General features: G+C 40.6%; 1 protein-coding gene across 2 annotated transcripts in view; it reads right to left on the reverse strand.

Annotated features, from left to right (window-relative positions):
• The window catches only part of LOC119726730, a 43,194-nt gene that overhangs the window by 20,159 nt on the left and 2,618 nt on the right, over window positions 1-20,417 (reverse strand). For both annotated transcript variants that reach the window (XM_038198556.1, XM_038198555.1), the window contains exons 3-10: window positions 13,692-13,852; window positions 12,533-12,655; window positions 10,400-10,706; window positions 9,229-9,415; window positions 7,799-7,872; window positions 3,601-4,248; window positions 2,337-2,621; window positions 1,440-1,552 (exon numbers count right to left, since the gene is read on the reverse strand). In XM_038198556.1, the coding sequence (XP_038054484.1) occupies window positions 1,440-1,552; window positions 2,337-2,621; window positions 3,601-4,248; window positions 7,799-7,872; window positions 9,229-9,415; window positions 10,400-10,706; window positions 12,533-12,655; window positions 13,692-13,852 (1,898 nt within the window). The remainder of the gene's footprint in view (window positions 1-1,439; window positions 1,553-2,336; window positions 2,622-3,600; window positions 4,249-7,798; window positions 7,873-9,228; window positions 9,416-10,399; window positions 10,707-12,532; window positions 12,656-13,691; window positions 13,853-20,417) is intronic.

Raw genomic sequence — 20,417 nt, forward strand, 5'->3', positions numbered from 1 at the left:
GGACAAGTGGGAAAATGCAAATAGGCAGGATGAGCAGAACTTCAAAGGCCCTGCTGCATGACTATGGGCTCCGTGCACAAGTACCCCTTCAATGGCCAGAAAAGGAGAGTTGGGGGAGACCTAGACTGGTTCCCGGTCCATCCACTGCCTATTTCAAATGACCCAAGGTTATTGAGGGCAGGGATTAGTCTGGGAGACCATCGCAAGTTAAATTCGAACGTATTCACGCCGACGACACCTGATGCTATGACTTAGCTTTGTGCACATTCAGGATAAATAAGTCAGGGGTACTTCGTGCGCAAACCAGTACAGTGCGCACACGTGGTGTCCCGTTCAAGGGGCTCTCAAATGTGATAAAAACGCGCCCTCTTTTGTTGGCGCATGGAGCCCATAGTAAGCGCAATTTTCACCTTATCCTTCTGACCATCAGAAGAGATTTCAACAATTGTCCATATCGTGCAGATCTTGTCATTTTTTTCTGTTGTTATATTTTGTTTATAGGCTTTTGCACACACTTGGCCTTATTTAACAGGCAAAATCGCTGTAAATGAAATTCCATACCTAGGTCGTTGGTATTTCAGTATTTTGACATCATGTGGTATTGTTTGGTAGTATTGTCAGTAAATGGTATCAAAAAATATTGTCACTAAATGGTGTTATTGAAATAGCCTAGCACGAGCATTCTAAAAATGTTGCAATCATTTATGCTATTCATTTTTATACACAAATGGGTCAGAGTTTGTGGCCCATTGCTTCAGAATCAGATGCTTAATTCTTGATCTAAGCTTTAATAATAAAGATGCAACTAAAATGATGTGGGGTGATTTTTTTTTTATTTTCTGTTTTTGCTGATGTGTTTGATATTCTAAATTTGTCTAAAGGATAGAGTAACATTTCATACCACGATTTTACCTCTAAAAGTTAATTTATTTCGATGATATGGAGAAATCCGTCAGTTCAAGATAAGCATATTCCAAAACTTAAAGCAGGCAATTAAAAAAAAACAATTTGACCAACTGCCCAAAAGATGTGTTTTTTTTTGACAGAACACCTCATCACATTAAATAAAAGATACCTTTTTGAGACTTTGGTTACAGAGCTCGTATCAGGAGCTTGCGACACCATCACGGTGTCTTTATCAGCTGGTGTTGTTGAGGCCCTCACGTGACCCGTCACGTGATCAAGCTTGGTCACACGACAGGATAGAGACACTGTGATGGTGTCGCAAGCTCCTGATACGAGCTCTGTAACCAAAGTCTCAAAAAGGTATCTGTTATTTAATTGATATTATAATGGGACAGGAAACAAACTTCCATGCTCGACCTCATCACATGTTTGTAGAACCTATTCTCTCATGCCTTCTTTAATTATAAAATTCACAAATTTCGCTGAAGTGATTCATTAGAAAAATATGCCACCCACAAAATGAGTGAACGTACACTTTGTTCCAGTTCCGATTGGAGGTTCCCAAAGTCTTCGCTGTCTGTAACTGCCAAATCCTCCGTGTAGGTACGGTTGAGTAGCTTCATTGTCACCTTGAAAGTTGTTACTTCTGCAGCATGGATAGATTAATATTGGAAAGTAAAGACTATGTCCTTTGAAACAACATTGCAGAATGGGAAGTCCTCTGAAGCATTATCTATAAGTGTTAAATACAGTGAGCTAACATATTCCGACAGCTGCATAGCAATCTTGACAAACCTACTTGAAGTTATTTTCCAAATTTCACCTTGAAGAAGTTCAGAGTTTTTTTTTTTTTTAAATAACTATTATTTTTTTACATTTTGTAAGCTCCCCACCATGCAGTGGCGCACCCAAGGGGGAAGGGGGGTGGGGGGGGTGGCCTCGGGGGGCTTGAGGCCCCCCCCAAGAGGTTGTCAATCTTGTTTGTTTTTTTAGTCCCATGATTTGACCTTGGAGATACGTATGTGGCTTTTTTTTCGAGTAGTATAATAGGGGTGTAAGTGGCGCCACCAACGTCAAAATAGTCGGCCCCCCGAAAAAAAATCTGCAGAAAATTTTTTTTCTGCAGCCAAAAAAAAATTGGGCAACATTTTTTGAAAATTTTTTGAGCCCCCCCCCCCAGCCTCATCCTGGGTGCACCACTGGCACCAAGATTATTCCATTTTGTTCGGTTTGGTATCCAATGCAATATTTGTAAAGTAAGGACTCTCATCCCCGTAACAAAGTGGTCTGTAATTTGTAACTATATCAGAAATATCTACCTGGGCATTTTATTTCCCCAGTGAAGTTTGAATCAAGAAATAACAAACGAAACGAGATAACAAGATAAAAAAAAGTCCTCCCGGTACTGTTTTGTCAATATATATTTTGACCTGTTAGAGTCAACGTTGCCAGTTCCGTCCGCACTTTCTTGTTCTCGTAAGGTTTGCCCGGGATGCCCTCACAGACGTACGCGCCTTGGTCTTGGTTTTCTCTGACACCCTGAAACACCAGCTGGTTCCCGGTCCGGATGAAAGTCTCAGAAGGAGCTGGTGCCGTCTTGTACCATCGATACTCCACAGCATTCTCAATGTAGCAGTCAAAGGTCACTCCAGGGCTCGACCCCTCCCCATAGACTGGCACATCGGCTGAAGAGGGAGACACTACAATCTGTGGTTCTATAATACACAGGTGTAAAAGAATAAACCGCAGCATGTAAGAAAATCCCAAATGAAAAGTATGGAGGGAAGTTGAGTGCAACTGCCACCACTTATGAACAAACTTTAAATTCTTCTTTTTTTAACTGAAACTATATAAAGCCCCCCAAAAAAGTCTCCGGTTTCTGGTATGGAGCTTGCCCAAAAAGTGGTGCAGCGACGGCTTTTTTTTTTTTTTTCCCTACCTGTTTTTTTTTGCTTCAAATGTCGGCTGATGACTGCAAATGGTGCCCGACTAAACTTAGTGCAAATATTATGGGAGACCAGAGAGGCCACATAAAGCTTATTCTCGATCATAACCCCATCTAAAAACACGTTAAAATTGTGCAGCAGCAGGATTCCAGTCAAACCAGTGAGTTTGGCAGTTTTGAGACACCATCTTTCATTGAAAAAAAACGTTTTCATTTTGCCGGTGCGCATGGCCACGGCGACGCGCACGCATACCAGAAACCGGAGACTTTTTGGGGGGGCCTAACAGAACAAAAATAAAAAGTTTGATACATCAAGCATCAATTTATCAAAAAAAATGATATAACTTTAGGACAGCAAACATCTATTTGAAAAAAAAAACATTTTTAATCATGTCAGCATCAATTACTAATGCAGGAAAAGAATACTTTAAACGTAACTGAAAGCCAAAAATTTTGGGGGACAAAACAAATTGACGGGTAAAAAAAATGTTATTTAAAAAACAGAATTCCTTCATACATTTCAGACTTTTTTGGAAAATAATACTTACATGCAATAGAAATTCCACACATTATAGTTAAACATTCTAAAGGTAGCGCAGGTTAAAATACATTTGTGGGAAACCTACATGCACATCGATAGCCGAGGGTCTGAAAACCTTTATAACAGGAATTAAACCATATGTGAAAAAGTTCATTTGTCCCCCACCCCCCTTTACTCACTTTGTTGAAACAAATGTTGTTAGACTTACCAGCCACAGAGATATTTCTGCAGATTCTGTATGCTTCGTGAAGTGACCGGTAACTGCGGGCGGTGTTGCAGCCTGCCTGGTTGTAGCGCTGCAGTGCGTTTGACCATGGGGCTGTGAGATCTGCACAGTCCACACTGGTCGTATCAGAGCAGTTGAGTGCCACTGCCTGTGGCGGTTGACCAATTCGCTCCCCTCCAATTATCTCAGAAGAGGGTCTCAAATCGGGAACAGCGAAAGAAACATTCCACCCGAAGTTGGAGTTGGCCTGAAGCGGGGGCGTCAGGTCAAATGTCAGGATGGTCTCAGGATCGTTGGGCACGTACATCAAGTCATACTGCCTTCTGTACTCTTCAATGGTTTGTCTTGGTTGAGATAAAAAGTAATCGGGACTCATTTCCAAAACAACAGATACGACAATGGGTACAGCGTCTTGCCCGTATCGGTTTACGAGTTGTCCACGCAGCACTGATGAGGAAACTGTGATCTGGTAAATGAACACTTCTGTCGTCCAACCTGTTAAGGAGTTACTTATGTAGATCCTATCTAAGTCAAGTCCTTCAATGCCCATTCTTTGAGAGAGTGAAAAGCAACCAGCTTCATCGGTCGAGAACAGGCGAAGCTCCGCAGATAGACTCTGGCATTCATCGGCTGCAAACAAAAAACAACGTTCTTTGTTTTAATTTTTAATGAGCGGGTGACCCCAGTATAAGACACATGGCAATTGAAGATGGATCCTAATGATAAAATGTAACTCTTGGTAAAGTTCAAGAGATGACACCATATTCCTAAGTACCTACGACAGTTTACCAATTCCTATTGGGCGAGAGCCCTTCAGCTTACAAAAGCCTTTCTGCTTACAGAATTACAGACGATAGTCCTGTGCTCCCCAATTATGGATTTGACACGTGAGCGGGGTTTTGTTTGTTTTCGCACAGCGGTGGGGATATGATCTGGATCAGGATCTGGAACACAGGCATTTAAATGCATAGACTGCCACTTGTGTGCATAAAACCGTGATTTTGGAAAAGTATGGGCAAAACATTTGTTTGCAGCGCGTGTAACTGTGCGAGGCACATTCAACGCGGCTTAGGTGTGCAATTAAAACCCGTATTGTATGTGCGTTCGTTTTTGTTGAAAAAAACAAAAGCTGATATGCATATAGCCGTGCAAAAGCTGTACAAAATTTGAGTTTTCCATAGGTTTGTGCACAAACCATGGGTGCGCCCAGCAGGCACCACTTGGTACATTGAGTCAGCGCTCTTGTAATTTGATATCGCTCTATGGTTGAACCTTCTGCGTATTCTGAGTCTGCATCTGCGTATTCTTGAAGCCAAAGTAATGTGTAGTGATGGTAGTGCAGTGTTTTCCAACATGTAGAACAAACCTGGCGCCCCGCCATGCTTTCTGCGGCGCCCGCCATGTTTAAGAAGTCCCCGCCAAGCTTTAAAATCCTGCCGCCAGGTTTAATTTTTTTGACTCTACAGTGTACATTTACAACTAAAATAATTGATTTCAGTTGTTTTTCCACACATTAACGATGTATTTCGATGTCATCCCAGCCCGATCGGGGTTGTCTTAAAATCTCGTTGAATCAATCACACGCACGGCCGGCCGTGCAAACACCAGCGATTCCCCATGCACTGTACATACTGTGACGGAATAGGAATTAAGTCACCAACTGTATGTTTTAAATACACTAGCACACTGTGAGTCACCCACACTTTGCATATAAGGAATCCTTGTTTCTGATTGGTCAATTGAGTTTATGCACTGTTGTATGGCAAAGAGAAGTTGTGCACTAGCTTATGGGGCTCAAAGTCTATAAAAGGAGCTGCAGGGCAGGGATTTAGTCAGTTGATTGCTTGATTCTCTTATGATTAGAATAACTGTTCAGGCTCTTGATTATGTGGAATGACATGACGAATGATGATGATTAAAGGCATGACCACCGTACTTGATTACTGTTTTTGTTCACCAATTACTAGTCCGTCTTAGGGTATAGGGTCTACTTAGGACTAAGTCAAGGGCAAAGTCCCAAGGGATATAAGTTGGTCTACCCCATTCCGACTCCGCCCACATTCCGACTCCGCCGACTCCGCCCACATTCCGACTCCGCTTATTCCGCCCCATTCCTACTCCACTCACATTCCGACTCCGCCTATTCCACCCCATTCCTACTCCACTTCCATTCCCCCGCTCCATTGCCCGGACTACCAGTCTACTGGCTGATCCGATCAGCCGAGAAGCGGGGATGGCCTGGTACTGCAGGGATAGGACACCATCGGGACGGCACGCTACCAACCAAACCAGCCTGACGCAGGAGAGCTGGCACGACACGTCACAATACTATACTATTAGGTATGCGCGATGTACACACACTGACAACTGAATCCCCAGTTCCGGAGTGTGCCGATACTTCAAGTAGCGACAACCCCGCCGCAAAAATATATATCTGTATTAGTACACACACACACCAGCAGGAGTACGTACGGCAGATCTCACGTGCAGCCAACCGACTTTCTCTTTCTCAGTGCTTGCACGTGCGGTACACAATATAATGCGCATTGATGTTTTTGTACGAGGCAAACGAGCTCGAGGCCAAAACACGCGTGCACATGGTGCTCCGATCATGCCGATTGTCAAAAGTTATAAATGGCTATCGTGTATGGGCCCGGTTCCCTAAGAGAACAAAATCCACTTTTAATTTATTTGACTTACCAAACTAGTTGGCGACATTTAAGAACATACAGGTAGGTCATAAAAAGAGGGAAATTTGGGGGAAAATGACGATGACAACGACAAAACGCAACATGAAAATAAAGATGACGATCGCACGGCACCGGCACCACCCATAAAATCGCGTTTAAAAAAAAGGAATTTGTATCCCATTTTGTTTTTCAAAATTACAAAAAGGTGTCATTTGATCTGAGAGAAGTCTGCTTTAGGTTGAAAAGGAAATTTTTGAATGCTAAAAAAATCAGGGGAACTGGCCTGGAGAATCGCCTCAGATTGCACCACAGAGCATCTAGAATCCAAAATTTTCCCGGGGCCCGCTTAAGGCCGTAAGGGCTTCGCACTTCGCACTCGCAGGAGTCCCCGCCGACCCCAGCGCCAACCTTTAATTTTCAAAGTTGGAGAACACTGGTAGTACATGCTCTGCACATGTACTCACACATGTACTTATAATACGCGTGCTGTACACAGTGTGTGCACATTATTATGCGACACTAAATTGGAATGCATGTTTAAGTAGGTTGTCTCACTTCTGGAAAGATGTAAACTAACTTCTTGTGAATTTTTTTTCATTTTGTTTTGTTTTGAGATACCGACTTAAAGCAATTCTTGACTTGAGTGTCCAACGCACCCTAAATTGACCCCTAGGGCAAGCATATAGTAAATCTGGTTGCAACTAAAGCACACAAGAATGGCTCCAAAAACAGTTTGATGAATAAGCTGGAGTAGTTTGTGATGGAAATAAAACCTCCACTTTCGCCGTACACATGGACAGTTGAATTGTGGCCAACGCATGTATCATGAATGTACAAGAAACAAGCGGCACCAGACTACTGCACTTGATGTTTGATAAAATTCCATATCGCTTCCACCATTAGGCCACAAAAAAAGTTTCCGGTTTCTGGTATGGAGCTTGCCCCAAAAGTGGTGCGGCGACGCGGCTTTTTTTTTTTTTTTACCTGTTTTTTTTTTTTTTTGGCTTCAAATGTCGGCTGATGACTGCAAATGGTGCCCGACTAAACTTTGTGCAAATATATGGGAGTCCAGAGAGGCCACATAAATCTTATTCTCGATCATAACCCCATCTAAAAACACGTTAAAATTGTGCAGCAGCAGAATTCCAGTCAAACCAGTGAGTTTGGCGGTTTTGAAACATCATCTTGTATTGAAAAAAAACTTTTTCATATTGCCGACGCGCATGGCTACGGCGACGCGCGCGCATACCAGAAACCGGAGACTTTTTTTTTGTGGCCTTAGAGCAATGAAATGGACCCAAAACTGCTCCCAGACCAGTGTAAGACCATAGAGCAAGCTTAGGTTATGCTTTTAAAGACACAAGTGAAAGTCTGGCAGTGAAATGGGTAACCGGTCCAAGTCACAAGTGGTAGAGTTAGTCAGTGCTTCTACAAAGAGGACACTAGGCTTAACATCTAGGACCGGCAAAAAAAAGGAGAAATATACTTACAGATTGAAGAAACAGTTGTCACAGTCTCATGCGTGACAGCTCCCGCAGTGTAACGATCAAGGAAACATTGAAAGCTGTATAGGTAAAAAGAAGGTATGTAAGACGATGACATTAATTTTTGATTTTCGATAGTACACTCAGTAAGAAGGCAAGACACCGAAAGGTGTTAAACGACTTTCAGGAAAAAAAACGGTAATCCTTACTTTTAGGACCCCGTTCCTCTACAGGAAGGGAAAGACTCACCAAAACAGTTGACTAAATGACACTCAAAATTGACATTCTGGTATTTCTTGACACACCCATGAACAATTGGCAATGACACCTTCTTGAATATCAGCAGGTTTAATTTTGTGGAAAGAGGGCAGGGCTTTGATTTATGAGGGAAATTAAGGGGTAAAAGACGACAGTGACAACCAGAAAACTGACTCAAATTAAACCAAGATGGCAAACATGAAAGCTCGATGCAATGAAAGCTTGATGCTGATTGGCTGATAAAAAAATAAACATCTAATTAATTTTTTTAGCAGCCAATCAGCATCAAGCTTTCATTATGTAGGGCTTTCACTCGTGTTGTGAGAACTACAACATGCACCTGGCTGCAAAAAGGTAGGAAAGTCACATTTTCCGTAAAAGTGCTTTCAAAATTACAACTAACATGAGTTTATATGAAGAAAAAAAGACCGCTTTAGCCTGCAAAAGTCACTTTGGTACTGGACAGTCATCTGCAAAAGTCAGTTTTGAACAGAACTCGTAAAAAATAGAGGGTTACCCAAAAAACAACAGCAGTCCACAATTTGTGGTTGTGCAGAAACTTATAAAACGCAGGAGAAAAAAATGAGGAAAAAAATTCAAATTTTCTGACCATTTCTTCAATTTGTCTGAAAAATACAAACCTGCTTTGCATTATATGTTACGTAGTGGCTATCATTATGGCAGTCGTTATGCAATTTTCCACTGTTATCGTTACGGCATTGCAACACAGAGATGCCACAGGGTCTGCTTGAAAAAAAAAATTCTGGATCCACCGTGCTAGCCCCCCCAAAAATATTGGTTCTAGAACCGCGCCTGACTGGTATATATTCCATGACGATAGCATTTGAAAATCGCGTTACGGCTGCCGTAATGATATTCTACTGCGTATAAGTTTACTGAAGCTGCATGTGATGACTCATAAATTGATTGCCCTAAAAAAACAAATAAACTTTTTTTCCCTTGCACTTTATGTCACCGTCTAAACTGAATGTTTTTTGGATGTATTTTCAATCCATTTTTTGAACTTTTTGTTTGGTAAAACTGACACATGAAAGTTTTTTTAGGGAGAGCAAATAAATGATAGAAGTGTTAAAAATATGAGAAGACTGAACGCATTTTATTTACAATAAAATACATGAAAGATTTCTAACAAGCTACAGGGAGCATTGCAACTTTACCTTTGTGGTGTGGAGTCTACGACAACCTCAAGTACTGCGGAACCATTTCCCCTGACCTGAACGATATCACTAACGTCATACCACTCGACTACCGGTTGAACAAGGCCGGTTCCCAAGCAGAACAGGGACACTGACTCTCCTTCAGCCGCTGTCTGGTTTGGACTGACAAATTGGAATTCGGCCAGGGCTGAAGAGAGAACAAAGTGGGCTGATTCAGCAGTGACCAAAACAGGCTCAATTTTTTTTTAATAAAAAAAAAATGGTTGCCAGTCCATTTAAAAATCAAATATTACTTAAAGGGAAGATACAACATTTGCAAACATCAAAAAACAAAATGATCAAATTATCACGAAATACCTAACTGGATTGTGAAATTGTGTCTCCTGGTGTGCTGACATTGTCAAGAAAATTTGTAATTTTCCAACGCTGGTCAGCCGACCAGCGTTGGAGAAAACTAGTTGAAATAAATGTTTCTTGAATTGAATTGAATTGAAATGGATATTTAAGACATCAATTATAATCAATCAGTGTCATGGCCTAGCGGTTAAGAGTACCGGACTCATGTTCTGGTGCTAGAGGCAACAGTGACGTGGGTTCAAGCCCGCGTGCGGACACTTGTGCCCTTAAGCAAGACACTTAACCATTCTTGCTTCGTCCTTCGGATGGGACGTAAAGCCGTAGGTCCCGTGTGTTGTATAATGCACGTTAAAGAACCCAGTAACACTTGTCACTAAGAGAAGGGGTTCGCCCCGGTGTCCTGGCAGTGGCCGCAGCACCTTATAAACCCTTAAAAGGTGCTACATAATGGGTCTCATATTTCTCATGTACTTCATTCATCTAATAATAGACATAACTTCCAGTGCCTTGAGTGCCTATACTCCGTTGTGATAATGCCTGAATAGGTTTCTGCAACGTAACCATGCAGATACAGATACACATCAATTTGTAAGGATATTTTTTTGTACATGTATTACTATACACATTTAAAAGTTGAGAATCTCAGACTTTCTTCATAAAAGTTTTCAAGTGTGCAAAGAAATCATTTATTTTTGCCTCGCCAAACTTGTTCTTGATTTGAAAATGATTTGAAGGTTTTAATTTTTGCTTGGAATGGGCTTTCTATTAATCAAAATTGTCGAGGACCATGAAATGATAAATTTACAGGACTTACGCAAGCAAGGTCTAACGATTTCTTCTATGGCTGTGTCATGGTTTACAATCACGCAAGGGTCGTCTCCTTTCCATGACAGGTATTCTTGGTGACAAGTGTCCGACACCTTGCAATCAGCAGCGGGGGTTCTATACTGAACAGACAGACAGTCAGTGCACGTGCTCTGAATGGGCAGAGGATCTAAACACTGGTTTGATCTGTGCTCCGCGTAAGCCACCGTTATCGCGACATTATCTCCCTGCCGGACGGGAAGTGGGACTTGCAGTGTGACTTCTGCCGTTTCTGGAGTAGTCAGTCTGGGGTAGACCTGCCAAAATTGATAAAAAGATGTGCTATGTGTGCCATTTGTTTTTAGTTTTACCGTGAAGAAGTACTTTTTTGGGGGGGGGGGCAATTTTCTAGAAATACATTTTGTTATTCGTGTTCCAATTTGATATCGGCCCCAAAATCCCTCATTTTAATTGTTATGGAATGTTAATTTTACAACCTATGAGTTATTTGCCACTGAACAATGTTTGCTTTGTGCAGGTTTACTTTGGCTGACAAAGTAGGAACTGAGAACCAGTCTACTGTACATGCAGGATGTATCTGTCTGTGCTCAAAAGCAACTAAAATGGCTTTTCTCTCCTACTATAGTTCCCTTCTCCAACTAGAACTTCCATAACTTGTTGGGTACCATTGTTAGCTGACCCCAGATGCTCTAAGAACAGTTTGCCCCCAAAGAATAATGACTGCTTCGAGTGGTGTAGTAAAACAAGCCTTCCACGAGACTATATCATTCTATTTTCCCGAGGCGTATAGCCGAGTGAAATGGAATACGTACTTCCTGGATCACTGAGGGAGGCCTGTTTTACTACACCATGAGTTAATTCAGTCAATATTTGTTTGATAACACCTCACCAACAGATTCTGCTTAATTTTCAGAGATAACTGATGCATTTGACCAAAATCCGATTAAAATGTACTTCTATTTCAATATGAAATCAGTTTTTAAAAAAAGAGACGGTCAAATATTTGTTTTAACGAATCAACTCAGATTCTCAATTCTCAACTCAATTTTAAGAGATAGTTGATTAATTTAACCAAAAATCCAACTGAAACTTACTTATCCATTTCAATATGAAATTAGTTGAAACTTTACTTGCACTTTTCTAAACTACCCATTCATGAAATGTTTGAACCCAACTCTGTAGAGCATGGGAATAATATGTGCACTGAGATATATCGTGGACACATGCATATATACTGATTGCTACGTTGGTTGATATGCTAGATTGATATGGCCTACAGTACTGACTCGGACGTTGAATAGTCTTTTTGGCCGTGCACAGCAAGAAAGTCAAAGTTTAGCGACTGACTGCCTCGCTCTCGGCCAATTCAAAATATGGAATCTGTGGGTGAGGTGTTACAATATCTACTGTTCATACAAGTAGTCGATTGGGCCGATGTAAAATAAATCTAAAAGAACTGTCGATATCAGAATGTTCAATTATCGATATATCGCAAATCCAATATCAAGAATATCCAGTATAGGCCTATCGCTTATCCCATGTAAAAGTTATGCGGAAAAAATTATAGAAAATCGAACTTCTTCAAGCAAAAAAAAAAAATTTACAATGTGTTTATCTTGAGCATATTGCTCAAACTTTTAAACAAATCTCAGCACTGAGAATTGAGAACGGGCAGTTTCTTTTGAGGTTTTACATTGGGGAGACCACGAATCCCAGTGAAAGCAGAGCACATAGCATTGCATTTCCCGATGTATCTATTTCCAGTCACAAGCACAAGTTGCCGCCGACTTTTTTTTCATTATACAGCAAACATTAAAACATAGATTTATTTTGACGATAATCTGACACATTTCATATATTTTCTATATCATATCTTAATAACAAAATGTTTGATATTTCAATATGATTACAAAATTCTATCGGCAATATTGATGTAAAAATAATATCGAATAATCGAATAATTGAGTAATAGCGATATATCGATGGTGCTTAATCAAGTTCATTATTTTTTTTTCTAAACATTTTTTCCCCCTTTTTTGTGAAAATCAGGAAACACATTTCTTCTGGCCGATATTACATGCATGAAAGATACAGTTGATTAAAACAAATGGTTAAAACTTACCCAAAAAGTTTCTACAGAGTTTTGGACGGGTGTGGATATGTTCACAAAGATCAAGGCACCCCGTTTATTGCTAGTTATTTCCGGTGAATACAACTCATCAAACTGGCCCCATGATACACGTACCTGTTGGACATAAACAACGTCAAATTTGTCATCACTTTAACCCTAAAAGGGCCAGGTTATTTTGACCATCGCACAGCTGGGGGGGGGGAATTCCAACCCTTTAAATCTCGGCCATTAAGTGCTGAACAATTATGAAACCTGGTACATGCAAAGAACAACTTATCATGAACATACCCAAGAAATGTCATGACCTTAGGTAAAAGGGTTTCGGAATTATGGCTAATTAATTATTCATATGAACGAATGGTAATTCTGCTTTGTGTTGGAAATATCCCCACCCCAGCCCTTTTAGGGTTAAGTCAGGGTTTTTTTTTTATTAAAATCTGAAAAGTTTCATCTCTGAGCCATCAACAGCTTGCCCAAAGTCAAAGAACTTTTCTTGGAGATCACGGAATCTGCTCATTGTTAGTAAATGTGTAAAAATGTGTAATAAGTAGGCTTTCAGAGCAGACATGATTTATATGTACTTGATTCATTATTATAAATTATTTGTCAAAAATAAACATTTGGGGGGGGGGGGGAGGGGGAGGGGTTATTTCTTTTCTGGAAGTCATTCCAACGGCCCTTATAGTCTAGAGAAACCATCGACGCGTCACATCGAGCTCTGCTGCGTCACGCACTGAATGTCAGATACCCTGAGCGCGTCACAAATGTTGTTAAACTTAATCGCTGAAGTAAGGTCCCACCAGCATCAACAACACTGCACAAACAGCGGCTTCAACTGACTGGACATGCAACCCAGCAAAGGTGTACCACTCTCATTGCTCCTGGACAAAAATAATCAACCTACAGAACCGTACCGTAGTGGTGGCGCACTTACGCGAACCTGACCAACAACAACTTACTGATGACCTGAGGATGGCTGGTATTGGCTCGAACCAGCTACACCAAACCACTGAAAATGCAGAACAGTGGAAAAGAACAATTAACACGTTATGATTGTAGTCACTGAGCAACGCCTGTGCACCGCACGCGCACAGATGTCATCAAGATGATGATGATAGTCTAGATCAAAGTGAAATAGAAAGAAACTCACCGCAGTTAGATGAATTGAATCCTGACTGATCGCTGGCACAGCAAATCTAGAAATGAAACTGATAGCTCCTTCTGGGTAATCCGTTGCCATGGCATTGTCCCACTCGTGGGAGTCTGTGCAGGAACGCAGAAGGTTCGCATCCCCACGTCCACAAATCTTATCTATTTATGAAGATTCAAAGAGAAGAGGAAATGCCAAGTGCTGAGGATTGATAAATGGCAGACCTTGTAAATATAGATTTTCCATTTTTATGCCCCGCGGCGAAGCCGAAGGGGCATACTGTTTCCGCCTTGTCCTTCCGTGGGTGGGTATTTGACAAATACAGCTGGAGGCACATCTAGTTTTTGTCCAGCAGTCAGAGCATGGCGGAGGCCATACTTTTTGGCATCAAGACAGCCAAAGAAATCTTCAGGTTCCCCCCCCCCCCGTTTTGTTCTGTTCAGTCCTTTGCTTTGTGAATGATTTATGAAGCAAAATAGAACAAAACTGAAAATAATGTGATTTTGTTGGCTGTGCTGATTCTGAATCACAAGGCCTCTACCATGCTCAGACAGCTGGACAAAAACTAGAGGTAGCCCTTCCTCTTTGTTGAATTCCCAATGAGCATAGGCACTGGGATTTCCCAAACAAGCTATGCATAGCTGTGTGCCATGCCACTGCACTGCAGACTGCATGCAACCAATTACAGCAAGGCCATCAACAATTCTGAGGGGATTGGTCCGGTGCCAGGTGATGTTCAGTCAGAGGATGGTTCAAGTACATGTAGCGGGACAAGTCCTGAGGATGAGGAGACAAGCAATCAGCTGCAAGATGCCCGTATCACAAGCACCTCATCACTACCTAATGTTACTGTCTTAACCACCAACAATTGTGATGGTAGAAAGTGGGACAAGAAGCATTTTTGTGTGGAACCAACTCCTAAGTTGCCTCGGCATCTGAAGCAGCATCATCCAGATGAGCCTGAAGTGAAGACGCAAAGCTGTTTCGTGTGTCGTCGTGAACTTGTGCGGCGCACTGATCAAGTGAAGATATTTGGTTCAATCTTTCAAGCACATCTGTGTGCCATGCCGCTGTACTGCCGACTGCATACGGTGGTCGTAATCCTATAGTTATTTGTCCGTAAAACTATAATCTACCTTAAACAGGGGTCCTTTGTCTCGTGTGGTCTTTGCCATGGAAACTGATATCTGGTGGAGAAATCAACTTTTTGCAGCACACTTTAGACCAGTGCAGTTTTTCACCGATATCGTAAAAATGTTCCGCTCATAGTCTCTATTTGGCCCTTAAAGTATGTTGTCTGCATAAATATTAAGAAAGGCGTACATTTAGACAGTTGAAGTTGTTGATTATTAATTGTTGATTATTAATTGTTGATGTTTTAGCAGCATATTTTAATGCTGACAGTTAAATTGGCAACAATTTGAGGATAAAAGCATACTAATCGGGTACACCTGGGGAAACATTGCAAGTTCTAAATTGAATTAGTTGACACAAACTGTTCTGGAGTGGCATAGACTATGCTTGCATGCAGTTTATTGGTTAAAGTTGCTTTTACTTAAGTTGTTCTTAAACTAACCTTATTACTAAGTAGTGTTAAAGGTTTAGAGCTGTTCCAAATACGTTCTAGTGTTAAAGCGTTCATAATGTTTGCTGAGTTATTCGCAAAAGTTTAGCGTTCTTGATTACCACTGCAACAGACCACAGTTTACACTCAGTCTCAAGTGAAAGTTCAGCAACAACAAAAGACTGTTCCTTATCTTAAGGAAGGGGATGTTATGGAGTGGCATTACGCGGCCACCGTATCCGTATTCTATGATGTTATTACGGGCTGTTAATAAACGTCTCTCAGTGAATGCTACACTTGAGTCCTGGCGTCTTTAGAACACAAACCACAACACCGATTTCCCAGTTAGCATATTTCGATTTGAAACAATGTGCATCTGATCAGCTGATCTAAAGTTTAGATCATAAGATAGCAATCTCCAGTGTGGGTCCTGTCCATGTAAACAACTCCAACTAACCATTTAAAAACTCTAGGCAACAGGGCTCTGATCTGTAAGATGTTGGGGGAAACTTCATTGTGGCAAGTACACTAAAGGAATTATGCTCCTCACTGATTATAAAGTAAAGTTGCTTGAATTTGTACACTTGGATGATTTAACACGGCTTAACATGGAAGAAGTTTGTGTTGGAAATGTCTTCAATGTAAAACATCATTTTGTGAGCCTTAGATTTGGCTGGTCCTCAGCAAGAGTTCACTTTATAGCAGAAACATTTGAGTACTTTTTTGTGGTAATCCATTGTGCCAAAATTGACACAGCCTAGGGAATACAGCAGTTTTGTGGATAGATACATGTACTTTAATGTAATGTATTTGTGTTTTACATTGCTATATGACGTCGATGGCATTTAATTGTTGATATTCAAACAGCAGCTTTTAATGCTGGCAGTTCGAGCGAGCACATCCTGAGAAAAATAAATATAATCCGGGTTGACAATTGAATAACCTTTTAAATACCTCTACATGTATGTAAGTTGGCTCTGATCAGTTACATGTAGATGTTGGGGATGTATTTTGACAAGTTAATTGCCAAAGGGAATGATGCCGTCTCTATTGCAATGTATTTGAAAATGATTTAACAATTGAATGTTAATGCCAGTTGTAAGGCAGGGCAAATTTCATTCCAACAAACACACCTTTATGTAATTGCCCTGCAATTTTTCGTTATTATTCTAATTTGCTCAGACTTAAGCAGTACTCGTAGTCACTGAAAATATTTAATGAACACTGTCACAATTCATGCATGACTCAGGAGGCTGCAGTCTTGAAGACTATTTTATGTGCAATATTTAGTTATTTGAACTGGTGGTGAATATTTGTAGCACTGAAATATTGGCAAATCTATTTTTTTTTCCTTGCCAAAATGCTGTCATCTTGCCACAACATGACGTATCTATATTATATACAGTAGCCTCTTTTTTTCTTTTTTTTAAATTAACATGGCAAATGATTCGTTTGCTTTTATATGGTTCACGAGTCTGTAATATGATTGCTTTGGACTACCAGTACATGTGTAATGTTTGCATGATAGTCAGGGAGATCAATTCTCAATTTAATGGAAATTGTTCACTTTTATGGTGAAGGCGTGAAACTTGGCACACAGTCAGAGTATCATGGGAGAGATATTTGGCTATAGAGCCATCGCATATTTGTCCTTTGAAAAAATATAGCTAGAATAAAAAGCAAAGGTAGCCATTTTGAAAATTGCTTGTTATCCTATATATATATTTTTTTCAAAGTACAAATCTGCATGGCTCTGTAGCCAAATATCTCTCCCATGAAATAGATGTACTCTGACTGGGTGCCAAATTCCATGTCTTTATCATAAAAGTGAACAATTCCATCACAAATCTGCCGTACTATGAAAGACATGGTCAGCTTCTCATAATGCGTTGGTCACTTTCTCAAAGTCGTGAAGGGTTCGTACTTGGAAAGTGTGAATTGGTACGATAGGCAGACATGACTCTAGGCAATTTCCATTGGATGTAAGAATTGGACGGTGTTAAAAAGGATTCTTTTTTTAAATAAAGTTGCGAGAGTTTCATTAAATTTGAGCAGTGTTTATTTTGTATTCATTTATTTGATTCATTTTATTTACAAGGGTAGCCCCACCAGTTAAAAGGAAATCTCACTGGGCCATGAAATGCATACAAAAGCCATGTTTAAGCATGCAATAAAGGATAACTTGACTTTTTAAACAAGTTAAAAGAACTGACAAGATGCTAAAAGAAATGTTTGTGCTTTTAAAAGATGATGAAACAGTCTGAATTTAATTTAAAGAAATTAATTGCAATCCAAATGGTTTCAAACACTTCAATTCGTGGAAATTAAGATGATAATATGTTCTTGAAAACATTTTAGTGTTGATATGGAATTTAAAAGGCAATACTATCCCCACCATAAATACACAACACAGAGACCAGCCGTTCCGCAAGATTGAAACATGCTGACAAGTTGGCACGAATCCAAAAACACACCGGAACTTAACCTCTACCATTTTGACAAAGTTTTGAGTGTGGTGATATTGGGATTTCGGTGAACGTGGCTATTTGTCGGTGTACGCGTTATTGAATTTCCAATGTGTACTTCTGAAACAGTTAGTAAAACCATGAAAACTGTTATTCATTTACTAGACATACTTTTAATCCTTTAAAATAATAATTGTTTGCATAGTGCTTACGTTTGTCTTCGCAAGGTTGATCGCATGGAAGTCCTCAGAAATATGGTATGCCTTGTGTTAGTCCTCGGTCGAACTGCTTTTATTGTGCAACTATTGAACACGCACACATATGAACTTCAAATTTGGTTTGTGTATTGTTCTTGGAAATCCTAAGAAACCTATTGTATTTGGGGCCGAAAGGTCAAGGTCACAGTGACTAAAACAAAAGAAATTTTGTCATCACGATAACTTGAAAAATACTTTACATATGAACTTCAAATTTGGTTTGTGGATTGTTATCCTAAGAAGCCTATTGCATTTGGGGCCAAAAGGTCAAGGGTCAAGGTCACAGTGGCTAAAACAAAAGAATTTTTTCAGCGCGATAACTTGAGAAATACTTTACATGTGAACTTCAAATTTGGCTTGTGGATCGTTCTTGGTAATCCAAATAGGCCTATCACATTGGGGGTCGAAAGGTCAAGGGTCAAGGTCACAGTGGCTAAAACAATAGAAATCTTGTATTTATTCTGAGATCATAACGATTAGAGATTATTTCATATAAAACCTACAGAAAACACTATGCTGTCAATGAACATTCCATGTGACCAAGGTACATAAGTTGATGTTAAAAGAGTGTGTTATGTCATGGGAACAGTCACGGTTGCGGGGCATTTGTGTTTGTAAACACACCTGACTTGTTTCCCTTTGTAACTGCATCATGCCTCGTATACAAGCTATATGCTTGTAAAAGTTCTGTATTGGCATTTATATTCCTTACGCGCCTATCAAACGTTCGGGATATGGTAACTTCTATATGCCCCAGGGTGGGGATTTCGGTCATTCAAATTACATTGTTACCATTGGTATACTACAGGGAAAGGCAATCACTAGTGCGCCCCACGTATGCATGTCAGGGCATGGTCGGGGATTGTCACTTCAATTTTGCCCGAGGGGTAGGGAGTTTGTCACTTCAAAAGTGACAATCCCCACATCTTGGGTGGGGCAGCCCGGGGGGATGGGAGCGGTGTGAGAAACAATTGACAGGCGTATCATATTACTCCATAACCACATGAACTACCTTTGTTACTCCTTGATGAATCCATTCAACAATACAGTGCCACTGGTTTGGGGCAGTTATTGCCATTAAGACAAAATAAATGTTTTGAAATTAAATGAAAAGAAGCAAAAATGGCTAGCAACTTTCTCCGATAAAATAGTTACAAATGTAATTTGGAAAGTAAAATTGAAAAAAAAACCTTCAGCAATAGCTTTGTAAAGTCCATGACAAGTCATATCCAAAGTTTCCAACCAGAATCCATTCTGGAAACTGTCCCCCCCCCCCCCCACATCACCCCCCTCCAGCACATCCCCCACCCCAAGTCTGAGGTAAGGGAATGGGCCCGCTGAACATGACTTTTGAAGAGAATGCTTCTTGGAATATTTAAAAACTCATGAATTCCAACTTGTTTGTTACTGTCAGGCATGCAACTGGGAATTTAGGAAAAAACGAGGAAATTACAAACCACAAGACTTTGCACAGTGTTTTTCAATTTGTGTTGGCAGTCATGAGGAGTAAAAAAAAATCAATTAAATCAGCGCATCCGAGGAAAAGTTGCATATTCACCAGTGTTGAAGGACTCGAGTCCAGGACTCGGACTCGAGTTGGACTCAAGTCACATTTTTCGTGACGCGGACTCGACTCGATCGAGTCACATTGGACAAAGACTCGCGCTCGACCATGATGACTCGGACTCGAGCTTGGTGACGCGTAGCCTTTCGCCCAGGCCATCGTGGCTTAGAGCGGCGGAGTTGCGAAGATCCGAAGCGACTTGAGCAAAGATTAAGTCAGCATGCACGAGTGGCAACGCCACGAGGCCTTTTGCAACTTGATTTTGTTGAATTATTCATAGTTTTTATGCTAATAAGAAGCGTGCTGAAGGTTAACCAATCACAACGCGGATTTTGCCTAGTCGCTTCCATTTTTAAAGAAGGGTGAGTAAGGAAAACGTAAGAGCAAATTACTGTAAGTTCAGATGAAAAATAAGTTCATACCCTCAAATAATTTCTTGAAATACCTTTATAAGTAAAGTTAAAATAAAACAATGCAAGAACAATTACGCGGTCATGATCTCGTGGAAAACTAGATTCGTATTTTTTGTTTTTAAATTTTGTGCAAGCATCCGGGCGCGTCGACGCGCGCGTCCGGGTAGTAGCCACGCACGCACGAAAAGGCTGGTGATTGGTTGGAATTTTGCTACCCTTTTGGGGTAGCAAAAATCGAGATTATAAAGAAAAACATAAGAATTTCTTGACAAGTTGCAAAAGGCCCTCGTGGCTTTGCCACTCGCATGTGCGGTCTTCATCTCCAGTCGCTTCGCGTTTTCGCTGCTTTGAATGTGGGCAAGTTAAGCACGATGGCCTTGGTGAAAGGCTAGGTGACGCGTGACTCGTGACTCGAGTCACGTTTTTTTCATTAAAAGAAAAAACATAACGTTATGTATTTGTG

The sequence above is a fragment of the Patiria miniata genome, unplaced genomic scaffold (genome assembly GCF_015706575.1).
Source record: "Patiria miniata isolate m_02_andy unplaced genomic scaffold, ASM1570657v1 HiC_scaffold_2, whole genome shotgun sequence".
Taxonomy (NCBI): Eukaryota; Metazoa; Echinodermata; class Asteroidea; order Valvatida; family Asterinidae; genus Patiria; species Patiria miniata.